The sequence below is a fragment of the Ictalurus punctatus genome, chromosome 13 (assembly GCF_001660625.3).
Source record: "Ictalurus punctatus breed USDA103 chromosome 13, Coco_2.0, whole genome shotgun sequence".
NCBI lineage: Eukaryota > Metazoa > Chordata > Actinopteri > Siluriformes > Ictaluridae > Ictalurus > Ictalurus punctatus.
The window spans coordinates 20,424,020-20,444,018 of NC_030428.2; the positions used below are offsets into that span (position 1 = coordinate 20,424,020).

At 40.0% G+C, this 19,999-nt stretch overlaps 1 protein-coding gene across 1 annotated transcript in view; it reads right to left on the reverse strand.

The window, feature by feature from the left end:
• The window catches only part of rhoq (ras homolog family member Q), a 24,850-nt gene extending 9,344 nt beyond the window's left edge, over positions 1-15,506 (reverse strand). Inside the window, exons 1-2 of the mRNA XM_047159256.2 lie at positions 15,067-15,506; positions 14,673-14,731 (exon numbers count right to left, since the gene is read on the reverse strand). Of these exons, the coding sequence (XP_047015212.1) occupies positions 14,673-14,731; positions 15,067-15,208 (201 nt within the window). The 5' untranslated portion in view covers positions 15,209-15,506. The remainder of the gene's footprint in view (positions 1-14,672; positions 14,732-15,066) is intronic.
• Positions 15,507-19,999: the final 4,493 nt, after the last annotated feature.

Genomic DNA, 19,999 nt, shown 5'->3' on the forward strand with positions numbered 1-19,999 from the left:
AGAGTGAGGTATTAGTTACAGCTGGCCTCTACCCAGACAAACTAATCAGCCACCCACCAGATCTCTCTGGATCGTTTACTAGAACTCAGGTTTGTGATGCAGTGCGTGATCTGTGAGGGTTATTAAATTCATTAGCTCATTGATAGTAAAGTTCAGATGTATTCCGACACACAGATTTAAATATCACTGATTTAATAGGCTATTAGATGGGCATCTCAACGCACTGGTTACGCCCTGTAGCAGGTTACCAGTGGCAACAATCTGGATCTCGTTAATAATGAAGTATAAGACATTTCAGAGGCTGTATGTGTACGTGTGTGTGTGTGTGTGCTCAGCTGGCTCTTTTAAAAGCTGAGGGAAATGTACTGGAACAAAGAAAGACAGCAGTCTAATGCAGCGAACCTGGAAACACCCTTCCCTCTGTGGCTTAAGCATTGCCATAAAGCTCTCTCTCTCTCTCTCTCTCACTTCAGCAACTGCAGCTTGCCTCACACAGCTCACAGCGTGCAAAGCTCACACAGATCAGCACACATACCAGCACTCTCAAAGCTCGCTTTCTCCACAATAGCGTCGTTTGTAAACCACACTCCCACTCATGCAGACGTTTCCGTGCTGGGTACAGTAGTGGTCATTTCAATCCAGGGTGCCAAGATTTTATGCTTTTTAAAAACAAAATTATTTCTATAGTTTGCATTATGGTTTTCCCAGGGCTATTAAAACACATGCTTAATGTATTTCCAGTCACACTTATTTCCCAACAGAAATGTTTATCAAGCTTTTGGTATAATCCAGTTATGACATTTTGTGCAGAAATACATCCAAGAAGCTATCTCTAATGTACAGGAATCGAGCGCTCTCAATTGCTCCTGAACAATCGCTATCACACAGACACGTACACCTACAGTGATGTCTTATATGGACATGGAATTGAATGTCTATGTAGGATAAGTAGGAGTGCGTTACTTTTCCTGCCTCTACAGCTCCTGAGAGATCAGTTTCTGTTTCCACACGCACATTATCCACAAACACGCACACAAATCAACGCCTCCCCTACCGTCCTCTCCCACCTCTACCCTTGGCTTTTACGTCGGCTTGCCATCTGCAAAGCTCGTGCTGAGCTTGAGCACGATACCGACCGAAACGCAGGCTGGTAATGAGGGAAAGACGTAGAGAGTGTGTTTCATGCAACTGGTCCGATAAAACATTCAGCTCACGGGCCACTGCTCAGAGCATACGTCCGTCACTGCGGCTGAACTCACAGGATTTACAATAAGCCGTGGTTGAAGTGGAGAAAATTTTTAAATAGGATGATGAGACGCACCATAGTGGGTGGCTAGCAAGTCAGCCTATAAATGTATTAACCTAATTAATGCAAAAACAGTGATGATTAAAAACAAGATAGTAATTACAAGATTATAATCTCACATTTACTGCTTTATTAATTCCAGAAATCATTCTTTTCTCCAATTGAAAAAAAAAAAAAAAAGAAGAAGCAGGTTTGACATCCAATACCACTAAAGCAATTTGCTGTGTGAATCCCATGAGTGAAATTTTAAGTGGTATAATAAAATCAATCAATGCCAAGGCAGAGTTCGAGTTTTTGCGCTGGAGGTTGTAACAGTAGAACAGGTATGTACATGTATACAGCCTCTGGATGTAGACTCTCATTCTAACTGAGCCTGGTGATATGAACAAACAAGGCTATTAATGCTACTTTTAAAGATTCACTGCACTGGGCATTTGCTTTAGATCAGTTATTAAACAACAAAGAAGTACTGATGTAATGCCAAAAAAGCATAGATTACCCACTGAAGTACAAGCATACGTTTGCGGCAGTGGTTTTTAAAAATAGGGGAAGCACGTCAGTCTGTCAGGAGACAAGGCCATGCGGTACGTCCACTTTGTTACATCACTACCGGTCAGCCAGTCTACTTTACTGTACCAAGAGATCTTAAAAGAGCTGTTTCTGCGCCATGAATTCTGAATTAAATCAGTTTTAGGTATTTGTCTGCCCTCCTGTTTAATTCTCAGTCTCCTTGTAAGTAAGAGTCTGAAAAGACTTTTCCAAACTCCAAACGTTCAATAACATTAACAGTGTCTGCAAGACAGCAGATCAGCTGCTACTTAAGCTACCTAAATTTCACTGAAAATGCTAGTGACAACTAGCTACCTAGCTAGAATGATAAATTATAAATGAAACAACGACAAATAATTAAACAGAACTTTATATTTGCAATTTATTTACAATGTCTACAAATAACAAACATAAAATAAGTTATAGTATTAGTGTAAAACAGTTATGGATTAGGCTACTGACCTACTGCAACTCCGAGCACTCCGAGTCTATGTTTGACTGACTGGCGATGATATGTTTAAGTCTGAAATGTTGCCAGTCTTGTTCAATTTTTCACTGACCGGCTGTTGATTATGAGGTTGAACGCCTATGGACAACCCCCAACAATCATATGGAGAAGCCGGGCATCCATGCAGGACAAAAATTCGTTTATGAAGAGCGTACCGTCCAATTATATTTTTTTTCCCCTGTGCAAAACCCACCCGCCCATACACTCACTTACTCCCACTGAATCCATGTATCTTAGCAGGACCCAAACTGATGTTAAAAGCATGCTGTAAAATGAACTTTTATCTTTGTGCCATTAAAACACAGTGACCCTGAATCTGGACCAGGATCCCATTGAAGCAAAGTGTCAGTGGAGTTCTATCAGTGATACGGTTACTGGCTTCAGTGGACATTTTTAAGCAATCTGTGCTGTCCATCAGAAACAATTTGCATTAAATGAACAAACGGGATGATACTGCAGTGATATTTTTGTGGAATTCTGTGATCTGTAATACAGATATATGGGTAAATATTTCATTACTGTATTTTTAGGGAATTTTTGGGAAGGACATGCTTCCTATGTAGTCATAAAGCATTCACCAATGGTCTCTGGATGACTAATATCTCAGTCTGTTTGTAGCTTTCTCACTTCTGCATGCTGGTTAAAGCAGTCTGTGATTGATGTTTAGTATTTTTTTAATGGTTTTCCTCAGTTCTGAGCTCTCACTTTTGTATGCCTTTATGTAAAAAAAAAAAAAAAAAAAAACAAGGGTGAAAACTAAACAAAACTAGCCGACATGAAACTGGAAAATTGAAATAACAGCAAATCAGAATTAATGTATGTAACTAAGAAACTAGGAAGCATGGAGTTTTTTTTGTGTGTTGTTTTTTTTTTTTAGAAGGTATCACCAGGAGTTTTGTTAACATCTACTAACTTAGTTCCTCCTAGACAGAGACAACACTGTCATCTGGTTTGGTTTTACTTACAAAAAAAAAAAAAAAACCCCACACAAAATATCCATTCTGTTGCAAATGTCAGCCAGTTATTCGATACAGATACAGAATGGTGCAAGCCAACAGGAACAGGTGCTCTTGTAAAAGTAAAACACAACCCAATTAGCCAGTTTTTCTGCCATACATTCTTGCTAACAACTACACTATATAACTATATGTGTGTGTGGAGTTTGCAAGTTCTCCCGTGCTTCAGGGGTTTCCTCCGGGTACTCAGATTTCCTCCCCTACACCGTAGGCTGATTGGCATTTCCAAATTTTGTGTGTGTGTGTGTGTGTGTGTGTGTGTGTGTGTGTGTGTGTGTGTATGAGCACACGATTGTGACCTGCGATGGATTGGCACCCCGTCCAGGGTGTCCCCTGCCTTGTGCCCCGAGTTCCCTGGGATAGGCTCCACGCTCCCTTGCAACCCCGTGTCTGTACAGGAAATGGATGGATGGATGGCTGGAGGCATAAATAAAGCCACTTCTACTCTGGCCAGTTGGGTTGGCATCATCCAGGTTCTTCTTAAACCTTGTCCATGCATTAAACCAAATAAACTTGAAAACGGGGTGTCTAGCTAGTTTTTACAAAGGATATGTTCATCTGATCATCTTTTTTTCTTTTTAACCATGGAGTGTTATTACGCAGTGCCTCCAGGAGTTTGTGATTTTGCAATCACAGAAATGAATGCAAAATCAAGCAAATGCCGCAACATTCCGATTTTCCACAGATTCGGGTCAAGATGTGTCATGTGACATGCATTGAGCCAAAGCCCTCTTCGATTTGTCTGCTTTGAACATGAGTATAGCTAAAAGGTCTCATTTAGCAACAAACATCACTGTGAAAGTATTTTTGCCACAACCCCCCCCCCCCCAAAAAAACAACCTCAATGCATTTTTGGTTGCAACAATCATAAAAATCATGATTTCCATGCATCACACCCAGCCCTGCTTGTAAATGTGAATCAGTGTATGCATGCATCTAGTTGTGTTTTCTGCCTCTGTCTGGTCAGTCAATCCCTTAAAGAAAATTGTGCAGTCACTGTTCGTTTTGTTTATCAGTACGCACTGCTGTAAATCTGTCATTTGATGTTGTAAATGGGTCAACTTTCCGCTCAGTCTTTCATTACTGACAACACTTAGTTCCTTATATAAGACAGTTATATTTACACCCCTGCTCCGGCAAACAAGCAAAGAAAAAAAATAGTCAAGGCGAAAGATGAAATGCTATGGAGATGGTAAGCAGTAGAAGAAAGATGGGTGGGCGTGGGAGCTGTTATCCAAAGAGAATAATTCATGCCTGTATTTACTCAGCCCGTGCAGATTAATTGAGGCTTGCTGGCACTTCAGCATGCACACACAGCACACACGCTCATCCTAGATAAGGCTTTCCCACTATATTCTTTGGAAGCGAGTGGGTGCCATGGCGTGATGCTCCAGGCCTCCTGCACCTGGGATTACACACACTCTACATGTGCTAACATCTCCATGTGCTGCTCAAACCCCAACCAGGCCACACACACACACACACACACAACACACACACACACACACACACACACACACACACACACATACACACAGAACGATCAGCTGTGGTCTGACTCATCTGCCCTGTCTTCAATGACTGAGGATTTAAGGAAAGTTTCTGTGTAAGAGACAAAAAAAATATCAATAATCGTCCTTCTTTTCTTCCAAGGTAGCCAAAGTAGATTTTCATCCCTTCAAGAAATCGAGTGCAGAGCAGCTCAGAGAGAAAGAGAGGGAGCAAACAGGAAGAGATTAAGGAAGAAATAAATAAGCAGTCTGGAAATCTGGACATTTGCAAACTCTAAAGGCTGTGAGAGTGATCTGCGTTCTCGGAAGGTGATCATCACGGAGAGAACATGCAAACTCCATACACACAGGGCCACGGCAGGAAGCAAACCCCCAACCCTGGAGGTGTGAGGCGAATGTGCTTATTATTATTATTATTATTATTATTATTATTATTATTATTATTATTAATTTATTTACCTATTTAGATATTATTATTATTATTATTATTTTATTATATTTTTAGTCGCTTAATGTACGTCTATTGAAAAAGCTTTCCTAAAAGTTTTGTCATAAGAAGCTTGTCACTTGATGTAAGAAAAAGCACTGAATAAAAGCATGTTATTTATGCCATGCAACAGTATTTCATTTTTTTTTATAGAACCAAGTATCAGGGATTTTTTATTTTTTTTATTTTTTAATTAAGGCCATATGGTGGGTTCGAGTCATGTCGGAAAGATCGTATTTAAGCACACGAATGGCACCACAATATCACAAATACTAGTTGGAAACTCTTTTTCTGTGAGCCCAGTTTCCAAGTTGGGGGCATGACAGTAAGAGAACATGGTGGAAACAATTGATGCAACGTCTGTAGTTGACGGTATATTTATTGAAAGCTAATTGCCTGCACAAAATATGACAGCACTGTACAATTCTGATATAATATGTAACGGTAAAGTTTGCAGTGGCTCATAAATTGATTTAAAACATAAAAAAGCTAAACACCTAGTGAGCATTCTTTGTTCTTCATTTTCTAAAAGTAGAGTTTTTAAAACTTTGCTGTATTTTTTTGTATTTAATTAAGAGAAGGTACACCTCCATTTTGCTCTGACCAAAGTGACTTGAACGCATCTGATGTTGTAATTACGACTTCCCAACTCATAAATACGAACTTCCCATGAGGACTTGAATGTACAGATAAACCACAACCTTAATGGGATATTTTTTCCTTTACTAATACCAAAGTGAAACTTAACCTTTTAACAGAGAACAGTTTTTTTATATTATAGTTTTTTTTTTTAATATATATTTATTAAAGTATGCAAATAAGGCAATTACCATCATAAAAAGAAATCAACATATGTTTTCCCCCCAAATGTCCTGACTTTCATGAGTAATTGGAAGCAAACTAATTTTTTTTTTTTTTTTACTTGACTCACTCTTTTTATGTGGCTGAATCTTAAATCCTATGTAGTGAGCATATATAGTCACTAGGAAGCCATTTGGGATTTGAAGGAAGTTTAAATAACAGTTAAAGATGGGGGATTTTTCAGTTCTGGAGTAGTCTAAGAAATGCATCATCTAGCTATATAGGTGTGATAAAACAAATCAAGTGGATGATAAAATTATAATATTGTGATAATCCTTGCGATATGCTTTGGTGAAGAAAGCCAAATCTTTCATCTTTATGCAATACAAGTACATAGTATAACTATTACTATTACAGAAGCATAAAATAATACACCAAATTCTAAATCTTTAAAAACAACTACATTTAAAATGCACTTTCCAAAGAAGAGAGCGAAGCTTGAATGCGCAGTGACGGTAAGCCTGCTCAGATCTCAGTACGCTAACAGAGACAGAGCGTGAGAAAGTGAAGGCAGAAATTGAAATCAGGACACTATGAACACTGTCGCCACTAATAATTTGGAGTTCATTCTTCTGTTCTTCTGAGTTAAAGAGAGGATTCACCTCCCTCATTTCTCAGCACGCTCGCTGCTGGAGCGCTCTACATGTCACAACCAATCAGGCAGTGTACATGAAGTCGTACATCCACAAGTCTAACGAGCTATGTGAAGCTCTGTTTCCATCCACACAAGAAATGATGAGCAAGACATGATGTTTCTAACATGATCCCAGCCAGCTGGACTATCGCTGCTTAGATAATCATCAGTTTGTGTTTTCCTTTAGCTCCAGAGCTCTGTTCAGCACGTAACAGACAGTTTCATTGGGTTCAGCACAGCAGTGCAGAGTTTGTGAGATAAAATGAGGTCTGTCTGAGGTTTTTTAATCAGCTGGCTGTGGGAATATGATGGAGTGCAGAGAATAGCACAGTTCATCCATCACCACCTAACAGGAACAACAAGCCCAGAAGCAGAGACATGCATACTGAAAATGAGCACCATAGAAACACACAGCACAGATAAAAACGCTTAGATCTACTACACACATCACTCAATACTGCAAAAATCATGAGGTTTCTTGTATGAAATTTTCAGCAAATGTAGCACTATAAGTGTCTGCTACCATATCAGAGGCATTTGGTCAACACAGACTTGATTGAGAGTGCTGATTTGATTCCACATGCTGGTGTATTTTCATTTGAAACAGTAGGGCTATGTTGAAGCATGGTCATGGGAATGATTATACACGGGGGGGGGCATGTATAATGGCTCACATTGCCTGCCACGTTTCAAAATCTAGGTTTTGTCGTGTCCCCCACCCCACCCTTTTTTTCCCCCCTAATCTCAAATTTTATTTCGCATTTCCTGCCTGTCTCTGAGGATTTCTGAGTTGGACTGTCTCCAAATGAATCCATTCTGAAACATAATTCAATAAAAAAAAGTTAACAAAAACCTCCGCTATAATATGCACAGGGTTGAGACTCGAGTAGCTAGGGCTCGCTGAACCGTTTGCCTAGCTTGACGAGGGCAAAGTGTCCATCACTGCAAGGTAACAAGCGAAACCTGGTATGGACTTTCAGAGAGGTGGCTACTCTTATGCGATGAAAGAGGGATGGATTCATTTAGAGATGATGAGAATATTCCGTGACCATCCGTGGAAAAAAACTCTCGTCATGAGGTGAGGGCGGTTACGACACAGCAATCAGATGCTCTTGAGCACACTAACGTACAGATGAAAGATTTACCACTTTGTATTTGAGGTAGGATATCGTAGCTTTTCCAGCCCATGAAATTGCTGATTATTTGCTGGTTTTGATCAACAATTTTGTTGTCAAAATGCTTATTTATCCTATGAAACTGTCAAATATGCATATGTTTGTAAGCTAGCTAGCACACCAAAATTGTGTGTATGTGCTATTGGTACGTGTCCATAAACAATTTAATGGTAATGTTAGTCAGAATGTTCGTAAAGAGATGAGCATCCTACAATATTTGAAGAGGAAGAGGACAGCAGAGGATAAACAGAAGGTCACAGGAGTAGAAAAGACTGAGGAGGACGAGCTTGTAAATTGTATGGATAGCTACCAGTTAGCCATGTTGGATGTTTGGGATGGGGGCGCCATCGTGTGAGGAGTGCTCCCACTGTTGGTGAGTTGGAGCTACGAGTTGGAGACTGTGTGTTTTCATTTTCTGTCGTGATTCTGGAAAACGTCCTTAATAAAATAAAGGATATTATGCAGTTTATGGTATATAGTAGTTTTCATTCTAGTTATATTATAGTCCATCTCTCTGACTGTGCACCCGAGTCTTTATAATCTCCCCTCCCTAATCTGAGTATTCTCAATCTTCTATCACTGCAAATACCCTCTTCCAACCACACAAATTAGTACATTCTGCTCCCAAAAGTCATTAGAAATGAGAAATTTAAGTGCTTTATTTGGAAAAAAAACAAACAAAAACATTTCGAGGGAGAATGCTCCCGAAACCCCCTAGCATTTCAGCATCCACCCTTAGGTTCAAAATCGCTCCTATACCCCTGGGTTGGAGGCATGTTGAGGAGCTTGAACTATTGCCATATCAACTACTAACCATCATAACTTACAGTATATTTATAAAGACAGAACATAAGCCCTCAAGAAAGCATTTAATTGGACGCTAATGCAATGCACGCCCACGAGTACAGAGTACACCACACTCCCAACAAATCGATTGATAACTGGCATAATTTGTATTTATGGTGAAGGAACATAAGCAATCATTATTCTAGACAGGATTAAAAGGATACAAACACTATACCCACAACCAAGTACAGGCATTTTTCATAGAATTGATCATTTTTTTAATGAAAATATCATTCATTCATTTATCATCGGTATCAAGAGCCTATTCTGGGAACACTGGACATGAAGCGGGAATGCATCCTGGATGGAGGGCACTGCAGGTCACCATGCTCACACGCATTCATACCTAAGGGGTTATTTAGCATAGCCAATCCATCCATGGCATGTTTTTAGGAGGTAGGAGGAAAACAAAGAACCTGGAGGGACACGGGGAGAATAATCCTGCACAGACAGTATCCTGAGCTGAGTATCAGACTAATAGTAGAATATCTATCCATCCATCCATCCATCCATCCATTTTCCATACCGTTTATCCTACACAGGGTCACAGGGGAGCTTGGAACCTATCCCAGGGAACTCGGGGCACAAGACAGGGGACAGCCTGGCACAATCACACACACATTCACACACTACGGACAATTTAGAAATGCCAATTCAGCCTACAATGCTTTAGACTGGGGGACGAGACAGGAGTGCACAGGGGAACCCCTGTATACAGTAATACAGCTGTTTATACAGTCCCTCCAGGATTTCGTGACTTTGCGATCACAGAAATGCAAATTCTAAAACATATAATAAAAAGTTAAAAATTATGCAAAATTAAGCCAACTCCGCAGTATTGGGACGGACTTGCAATTTTCCGCAGATTTGGGCCAAGACGTGTCATGTGTGATCATTCAGACAAAGCCCTCTTCGATTCACGTGTGTCGAACAGGAGTACAACTAAAAGGTCTCGTTTACCAGAAGAAAAAAAATAACACTGGCAAAGGCCTTGCAAAACAATTTTGTGCATTTGCAATTTTGCTAATTCAAGTAGTTTTCCACAAAATTTTTTTTTTTAAAAAATCCACAAGTTGCATCACAAATTTAACCCCCCCCACCCCCCAATATGATTTCCCAGGCACTTTCATGTAGAAAAACATTGTACAGTGAAATCAGTAGCAATTAAAAACGCATTAGGAACCATAAAATACATTTTTCAAACACTGTTCTGGGCAGCATACTCACTCCAAGCTGCTTTTGATGGAAATGAATAAAGAAAAGTTTGGCAACTAAAATATAAACTTGGAAAGATTGAGCCAAACAAAATAAAGCACCATTGTGTAAGATATTTATCCTGTGTCCTGATGTGTGCAAGAAGTCTGTATGTGTGTGCGAGCATGTGTATGAGTGAGAGAGCGAGTTGCATTACACTGCCCAAGCCAAAACCTCCAGCTGCTTTGATCACTCCACGAGCAAACTCTGCAGCTGAGTCAAACCATGTACTCTGACCCAACTTACAAGTATATACATCACATTCATCTTCTAGATAAGTATACAGAACATTCTAAAGTCAGTTTATACAAGAGACGTTTCTTAAGTAAGGAATAAAACACTTTGCTGTTATGGGAAAATGATCAACAACAGGCTGGTGTGAAGTATTTTATTCATTACAACCACTGCAATTTAATTTTTATTTATTAAGGAGCAACTCTCCTTCCATAAATGTTAAATAGATGCTTCATTACAGAAAGCCTCCCTGTCGCAAACAGTATATATTTCAGTTTAGTAAATAACACTTTTTTTCACGTTTAAATTCGTTTTATTGTAAGGCTTACATTTTTCCCACCATACAAAATCACTGTGAAATATAAATGATTATTATAATATAATAATACACATTATAGTGTATTAGAAGTATTTGATAACGTATTAGAACGAGTTTGATTTGCCATCAGCGCTACAGAAAGTTTCTGACCAATCAGAATTGAGAAATCGACAGTGCTGTGGTATAAATTTGAATGCTTACCATTTTAATAATAATGTCACTGCAATGGAATTTTTTTTAAAGCTCAAGAAGTTTCCACACACACCACAAAGTATATATACAACTAATCTCAAACAAATCTCACACAAAATGTTGATCTCTGAAATGTTGTAGGTAGCTAGGTTGGAGAAGAATATATTATAAGAATTAGCTAACGTTAGCTGGCATAGAACTTTTTTTTATAAATGGACCATAAAGTCTCATTTTTTTCCAGACATTTTAAATGTCAAGCAAAGTGGGTTGTAAGGAATAAAATCTATATGAAAGAAAGATTGGTTGATTTCACGCAGTTGGTGAAAGCTACAATTTATTATAAGGTAAACGGAGGTACATCGATAATTTTTGTCTAATCTTCTGCTAATAAACAAAAGCTAATCATAAGAAGCTGACAAACAATTTGGTCTTGTTAGCAGCCATTAACTTCAGCAAGTCATTTTCTCAAGATGTTGAATTAAGTTGAATTAAAATATACAATGTAAATATAGTAGCATTCATTAGAGCTTCTCAGTCCATAAAATACTTTAAATAACAAGAAAAAACAAGCTACTTAATTTACAAAGCAGCTTCACTACCACCTCCATACTGAAAAAGCTCACCAATAGCGGAGCTGAAAAACAAACTCATTGATGCACATAGTGAGGCAGCTCTGTTGCTAGCCAAGCTATTAGTGAGCTAGTATTCCTGAAATGCTAACAATTTTTGTGCAGAGACGCATGTCAACACTGACAGTCGATATGAGAAGCTGATCATGTGAGCATAAGACTGATCTTACCAGACCACATTTACTGCTAGCTGATGTTACCTAGCTAACTTGACCTACAACGTAAGGTGGTGTACTACATGCATTTTTTTATGGAAGTGTAACATTTCTGTGGAAACTTTCTACCACTGTCATTGTTAACTAAAACTGCTTTATAATTGCTATAATTATAACTGCTGCAAAAATTATGTTTTTTTTTAGTAGGCCAACCAAGAAGTTAGCATCACCCCGGTTCCCTTGACAAAAAGCCAACAGCCAAAAATCACGAGTTGGGTATTACTGATGTATTTGTTGTCATAGAATAAAACGTGAAAATATCTTGAGCTTGTGTTAACGACAGACCTTATTTCAGGCATTTAACCAACATCCCATTTAAAAACCCCATTGACTTCGGAACGACGGAACCGGAAGTGCCAAAATAATAACTAATTTCCGGACTTTAGGACTCATTTTTGCAGCACTCTGTTGCTCCACCATTCATTTATTTGTCAAATACAGTCCATAATCCATCTTTTAGCTTACTATATTTGTTTGAATTTCTCTGTGTAAACACACTAGACAGTTACATATACTCAAAAATACATTAACACAAAGAATTTCCTTTGCTCTCTTTCAATCAGAGTTACACGGCCAGGTTTGCAGACACACCCTCTCATTTCTCATCTAAACAAGAGCTCTGATCAATCACAAAGTCTGTAGTGTTTTTAAACCAAACCCAGCTGTGCGCGCACAGGGAAGACTTTAAATTTCGCCTGCTTTGAAATCAAACCCCAGCATTTGGCCCTTCCTGACCCTTCTGCAACATCTGGCCCACTCCTCACATTTTCATTCCTTCATTTCCAGCACCCTTTAAAGTGCTCTGAATGAAAAATAGCAGCCATGTCGGATCCAGCTTTCGGCTTTGCTCTGGAGAAAAGCCTGGGTCTCAGAGCTCCTCTTATAGTGCACTCTCAGCACAACGCAGCAGATCTGCTTCTATTCACACAGCTCATGCTTCCTCAGCCATCTCATTAGAGGGTCAGACCCACAGAGATCCGTTTCTCTGAAGCAGACCACCTTCTAAGAACGGAAAAAAGCTTCCTCTCTAACTCTGAGAGCAGGCGCTCATGATTAGTGCGCTCAACTGTTTCACTCCTTTAGATCCTCATTTTGGATCACATGGTTGCTCTTTTGCTTTCAATCCAGTAAGACACCATAAGCGTATTAACTTTCTAGATTCACACTCAAAGACTAATTATATTTGTTTTTCCAATGTGACTGAATTAGTTCGCCAAAACACACATGAAAGCAAATCCTTCCAGACCTCCTTATGATCACTCCACAGATTTACTGTATGAATATTATCCACATGCAAATATACACCAATCAGCCATAACCTTAAAACTACTGACAGGTGAAATTAATAACATTGATTGTCACATTACAGTGGCACCTGTAAATGAGTGGGATATATCAGGCAGAAGGTCAACAGTCAGTTCATGAAGCTGGTGTGTTGGAAGCAGGAAAAATGGGCATGCGTAAGGATCTGAGCAACTTTGACAAAGGCTAAATTGTGATGGCTAGATTACTGGGTGAGAGCACCTCTAAAATTAGAGGTCTTGTGGGGTGTTCCCGGTATATAATGGTTAGTACCTACCAAATGTTGTCCAAGGAAGGACACTTGTGCTGAACCGGTGACAGGGTCATAGGCGCCCAAGTCTCATCGATGCGCATGTGGGGCAAAGGCTAGCCTCTCTGGTCTGATCTCACATAAGAGCTACTGCAGCACAAACTGCTTAAAAGGTCCATGCTGGCTATGATAGAAAGGTGTCAGAACACACAATGGGAAGCTGACAATCAGAACTGGACCATGGAACAGTGAAGAAGGTAGCCTGGTCTGATGAATCATATTTTCTTGTACATCGTGCGGACAGCTGGGTGCGTGTGTCACTTACCCGGAGAAAAGGTGGCACCGAGATGCACTATGGGAAGAAGACCAGCTGGCAAAGGCAGTGTGATGCTCTGGGAAATGTCCTGCTGGGAAACCTTGAATCCTGGCTTTCATAAGGATATTACTTTGACATGTACTACCTACATAAACATTGTTGTAGACCAAGTACACACCTTCATAGCAATGGTATTATCTAATGGCAATGGCCTCCATCAGCAGTATAATACGCTCTGCCACACTGCAAAAAATGCTCAGGAATGGTTTGAGAAACATGACAAAGAGTTGAAGGTGTTGACTTGGCATCCAAATTCCCCAGATCTCAATCTGATCAAGCATCTGTGGGATGTGCTGGACAAACAAGTCCGATCCATGAAGGCCCCACCGCAAAACTTACAGGACTTAAAGGATCTACTGCTAAGGTCTTAGTGCCAGATACCACAGCACACCTTCAGAGGTCTTGTGGAGTCCATGCCTCGCCAGGTCAGAGCTATTTTGGTGGCACAAGGAGAACCTACACAATATAAGGCAGGTGGTTTTAATGTTACGGCTGATTGGTGTTGGTTACACAATCACATTTAGGAATAAGAGCCACCAGATTTTAAAAATTTTTTATTCTTGAACCAACCCTACCTCACATTACATTGTGTATAGCTAGTTTTATTCAAATTGCAGTTAGATTCACATTACCTATTAACCTTTTCCCAAATTACTCATGTTTAAATTAATTTTATTCTATTCAATTGACTAGAAAAAGCAACAGCTTAACAACTATGCAACTAAGCCTATACAGGAGGATGACGAGGAGGAGAGAAAGAAACCAAACACCAGAATTCATGAGATTATATTTTAAGGAAAAGATTCCATGACCGATTTGTTGAAAATAATTTGACTGTATAAATAAAGTTGCATCAGCTGTTGAGTGACTCATGACTGCACCATTTTAACAAAGTATAAGGTGCCAGGTTTAAACACACAGATGTGCATAACAGTGTATTGTTCTTATTTAAATGTAACCAGAGAAGAAGATAAAATAATGAGACAGGGAGATGGATTTTGTTCATACCTGACCAGCAGTGTCATACAGCCCAAGAAGGTACTGCTTTCCCCCAACTGTCACACTCACTGCAAAATCAAAACATGCAACAGTTACTTTACTACAACATGTGATGATCCACATACTGTAATGTGTCATGAGGTTTAATGATGTGACTGGCATGTGAGGGAGGAAGTGTGGCTAAACACATCAGCTGCCTTCCCTGAAGCCCACAGGTGGTTTCGATCAGAGGAAGCACGAGACAATGAGAAGCCACAATACACCACACCACACACGCGCGAGAGCGCGCGCATACACTGATTCTTTTCAGCATTTTTTACGCACAGACAGAAAGAAGGTCGTGCATGGTAAGAAACATCATGTAACTGCATTACTACAAATCATGCATTGATCCTGAACTTACCTGCGTAATGATCAAACACAGTGGGCACATATTCCTCTGGAAACGCGTCGTTGGCGTAGCTCATCAAGAGACAAGTTTTGCCGACGGCGCCGTCGCCGACCACCACACACTTCAACATGATCGCACCGGTCCCGCTGGCCATGACACACAGCACATCATCATCATCATCATCACCATCATCATCATGTTCAGCTCCGGATCCGCTTCCCCTCGCTGTTAAAGAGCAGCTCCAGCCTGACTCACCACCTGACACGCCGTCTCTCCTCCTCCCCTCTGCGTTTTCCAGTCACACACACCCTGTGCTCTCTAAACCCCTTCTATCCCCAACCCTTTCTGTGCTTCTCAACACCTTCTCTATTGTTCCACTTTGCCTACTTTCTAAAGATAAAAATCGGTCTCTTCTGACTCCACGAGCTCAGCTCACTCTCCACACATGGGCGGGGGAAGAAATCCCGATCAAGGGATCGAGGCAAAAGTACAAGTCTTACTTTGGAGCGCAACAGATTTAACGCAGAGACTGTTGTGAGCAGAGACAGCCTACTTCTTAAAAATATCACTGACTATGTTTACATGGACAGCAGTAATCTAATTATCGACCTTATTCTGAATAAGATAATATTGTGATTAAGGTGTTTACATGAGTTGCTTTTAGAATATTCTTTTCATTTTCCCGTTTTACATGTTATAGAAGAGAGATTAACGGCACACGTCATTATGTCCCCACGCCGTCAGACGTTCCCTCCAGAATTTCAGGTATCAACATACATTTTGTCTTCGTTATGGTACCGTATTCAGTTTTGGGTGTTTCATTCTTAATTTTACGAAAGCTTCACGTGTAGTTAATTATTTGTCATGCTATACGTGCAAATAGACAACTGCTTGAAGCCGTGGGCTGCGTCCGAAACCGCGTACTTACCTACTATATAGTAGTCGAAGTACATGTATTTCACCTACTTATATAGCAGGAAAGTACGTGGTTTCGGACGCAGCCGTGCTCTCTTGTTTGCCATCAAACAGTTGAGCACTGCCGTGTGTGATCGTGTCCTGTCTCACAATGCGGTGAAAACTCCCACACGATGTTAATAGTGTGATTAAAGTGTTTACATGTCTGTAACGCACGTTGATAATGCGACTAAAACAGGAAAACTCCACGTCTTAATTCGATTTGTGTTTATTACGAGTATGACTTTAGCCGGATTAAGGTAATCAGAAATCGCTGTTTACATGGTAGTTTCTTAATCAGAATATAGTCGTAATCAGGTTACTATTGGAGTATTGTTGTCCATGTAAACGTACTGAATGGGGCAGTGCTTAAAGTGCCCCTGAAAACGAATTTTGTGTTTCAGAGCTTTTTGTACTTGTCCCTTAGTTTTATAGACACCCATAAGAGAGTATATCTAAAAGAAATACAAAATAATCTTTTGGATACATTTTCTTTTAATCATTTACATCATCACTTCCAGAACAATGTTTTTTTATGATCCTAGTCTTGTGTCTATCCAGTGACATGCTCTCTAGAATGTACATGTCTTGCTCTAGAGCAGCAGAAAACATTATTCTTTTTGGATTTGCGTCTTCCTGCATACTATTCCCTTTTCTAATCATCCCTTGGTTGAAAAAAAAAGCTGGAATACATTCATTTTGAAGAAAATTTATTTTGCGCATGTTCATTGTTATGTGTAACTGACAGTTGTACAATGGATGCCTTTCCTGACACAACACTCCCCATTTTCCGGGCTTGGGACAGGTAAGTAACAGAGAGTACACTGGCTTGTGCAACCCTCCAGTGGCTGGGATTGGTTCCCTGACCTGGAATTGAACCTGGGCCATGGTGATAAGAGTGACGCATGCTAGCCACTAGTCCACCAGAGAATCATTGTTATGTTTCATTGTAATTCATGTAATTCACAGAATTTTAAAAATCAGTTCAAGGTCCATCCATTCATTTTCCATACTGCTTATCCTACACAAGGTCATGGGAGAGCCTGGAGCCTATAACAGGGAACTCAGGCCACAAGGCAGGGGGGCCAACCCATCACAGGGTAAAATCACACATGCATTCACAAACTACAGACAAATTGGAAATGAAAATCAGACTACAGCACATGGGTTTGGATTGGGGGAAGAAACCAGAATACATGGAGGAAACTCCTGAAGCACAGGGAGAACATGCAAGCTCTGCGCACACAGGGCAGAGGCAGGATTTGAACCCCCAACCCCAGATGTGCGAAGCAAACGTGCTAACCATTCCCAAATCAAGGTTTTTTATCTGGTTGTTAAACAGGGTGTAATTGCATGGCCTTCAGATTATGCAGTTTGTGAATAATTTTATATAAGTCTTGTGCTAGCAGTGTTCACTCTCTCAAACAAACAGGTGACAGTCTAGACATTCAGAGTGGTAATGTAGAACACACTTTTCAGCAGTTATGCAGTGGAGTGTTTGCCATATTTAACTGTGGCCAGTGTTCACCAGTAAAAGATGTTCAGAGTTAATAAACCATAATATCTGAGTTTATAATTTTGGTGAATTCAATGAATGTATTATTAACTATTTTTATCCTGAGTTAGCTTTTTAAAATGTTTCCACAATTTTGATGCTAATTTGTGCTTCATGGTTTCATTTATCTTCATTTTTCTAAAATTCCAGTGGCTGTTCTTCAGTCTTGGCAATCTGTGACCAGTGTAATTTGTGGAGGATCCCTAACTCCTGCTTGCAGTCCAATCAGCTGGGAGTCGGTGGGCTGGGTAGGGATGCGCTGCTGTATCACTTTTGACAGCTACTGCAGAAGTCACGTGACCAAACAATTACCTCATACCGTGTGTGTGTGTGTGTGTGTGTGTGTGTGCTGGAGACGCGCGCGCAGGCGTACAAGTCTCGAGACGCACCCATTCGTTTGAACATCGCCTACCTGACATGCACTCAGCAGAGCATGAGGAAACATATATAAGTGACATTTATTCATTACTATTAGAATCTCACAGTGGGCTACTGGTATGCTACGTGTTGCACATCATTCTGTAGGATAGTACCGTTAACTCCAGTATTATCCACACCTTTCAAAAGAATAGGCTAGAATAAATTTATACATGGACACGCACGCAAGTCATTTAAATGTTCCAGTCAAAACAGTTTTCTATAACAAATATAATTTTCTCTCTCAAAAAATAAAAAAAATAATAAATAAATAATACACGCAGAGAATGTTGATGTTCCTAAAGAATATTTTAATAAATGCAAAGAAATTGTCATCCTTGAAAATAAATACATTTTTATTCACTCCATCCAGAAGTTCTGCTTTTGCTTTTGACCAAACATACACTCACTGAACACTTTATTTACACCTCCTCATTCATACAATTATCTAATCAGCCAATCGTGTGGCAGCAGTGCAATGCATAAAATCATCCAGGTACGAGCCAACAGCTTCGGGTAATGTTCACATCAACCATCAGAATGGGGAAAAATTGTGATCTCAGTGAGTTTGACTTTGGCATGATTGTTGGTGCCAGACAGGCTGGTTTGAGTATTTCTATAACTGCTGAGCTCATGGCTGACCCTGCACTCTGACCCCAGCTTCCTGACAGGCTGGGGTATGAGAAGAAAACAATTTCACTGTGCTCTACTGTACATGTGACCAATAAAGACTCATTATTTAGAGAGCAAGAACCATTAACCACACAAAAAGGAAAGCTTTTTCCTATGAGTGTACTCACCACTCAACTCACCAATGAGTCACTAGTAACAGTAGCACAAATGAGCCATTTCTAATTATTTTCCATATTGCCTCCATCAACAGCAAACCCACAACCAAATCCAGCTGGAATGATGGAATTAAATTGTGTTAAACATGCAGCTTAGCTAATTATTTTTTTCACCTACTCTGTTAACATAGATGTCTTGACACATCTGTTGTACTGGTTGGGAAATATGCTCTCTGTAAACATTGTGTGATTCAGATTAGGTGTGTGACAAGTGTCTGGAACAATCATCTCTGAACAGACGGGTAGGTCTTCAACATTACCTATCACTTACATACAATGCTGTCTTATGGCATGTTTATACTTACAGTGCTGTCTTATGGCATGTTTTTTATACTTACAGTGCTGCCTTGGCATGTTTATACCTCTGGTATTACTATATTTCATGTTGTTGCAGGTGTCCAAAAGAATGTGGACACCTGACCATCATACCCATATGTGGTTCTTTCCCAAACTGTTGCCATAAAGTTGGAAGCACACAATTGTATAGAATGTCTTTGTATAGAGTAGTTTTAAGATTTCCCTTCACTGGAACTAAGGGGCCCAAACATAAAGCAAGGTCCTTAAACACATGGTATTCCAAGACTGGTGTGGAAAAACTTACATAGACTCCACACCTTATGGATGAATTGGAGCACTGACTACATGCCAGGTCTTCTCGTCCAACACCAGTGCTCGGCTTCATTAATGCTCTTGTGGCTGAATGGGCAAATTCGACCGCTCCAAAATCTAGTGGAAAGCCTTCTCAGAAGACGGGAGGCTATTGTAAGAGCAAATAGGGACTAAATCTGGAATGGGATGTTCAATAAGCATGTATGGGTGTGATTACTATCACTGTACCAGCCTTGAACAAGGCCCCTAATCCTTTCTGCTCCAGAGTTTGTCGTATCATGGCTGACCCGGCATTCTCACCCCAACTTCCTAACAAACTGGGATATGCAAAGAAAAGACTTTTACTGTACTGTAGTGTATATGTGACAAATAAAGGCTTCTAAAGAGTGAATATTTCATTAGTGAACAGTGAATTCCATTAACCAATACATATACATATGATTACAAAGCATTCGATTGCGCTGGGGTGGCACAGTGGCATAGCAGGCAGTGTTGCTACACAGCAGGCTACTCTAACTTTCCCCTAGGTGTGAATGTGTTTGTTCATGGTGCCCTGTGATGG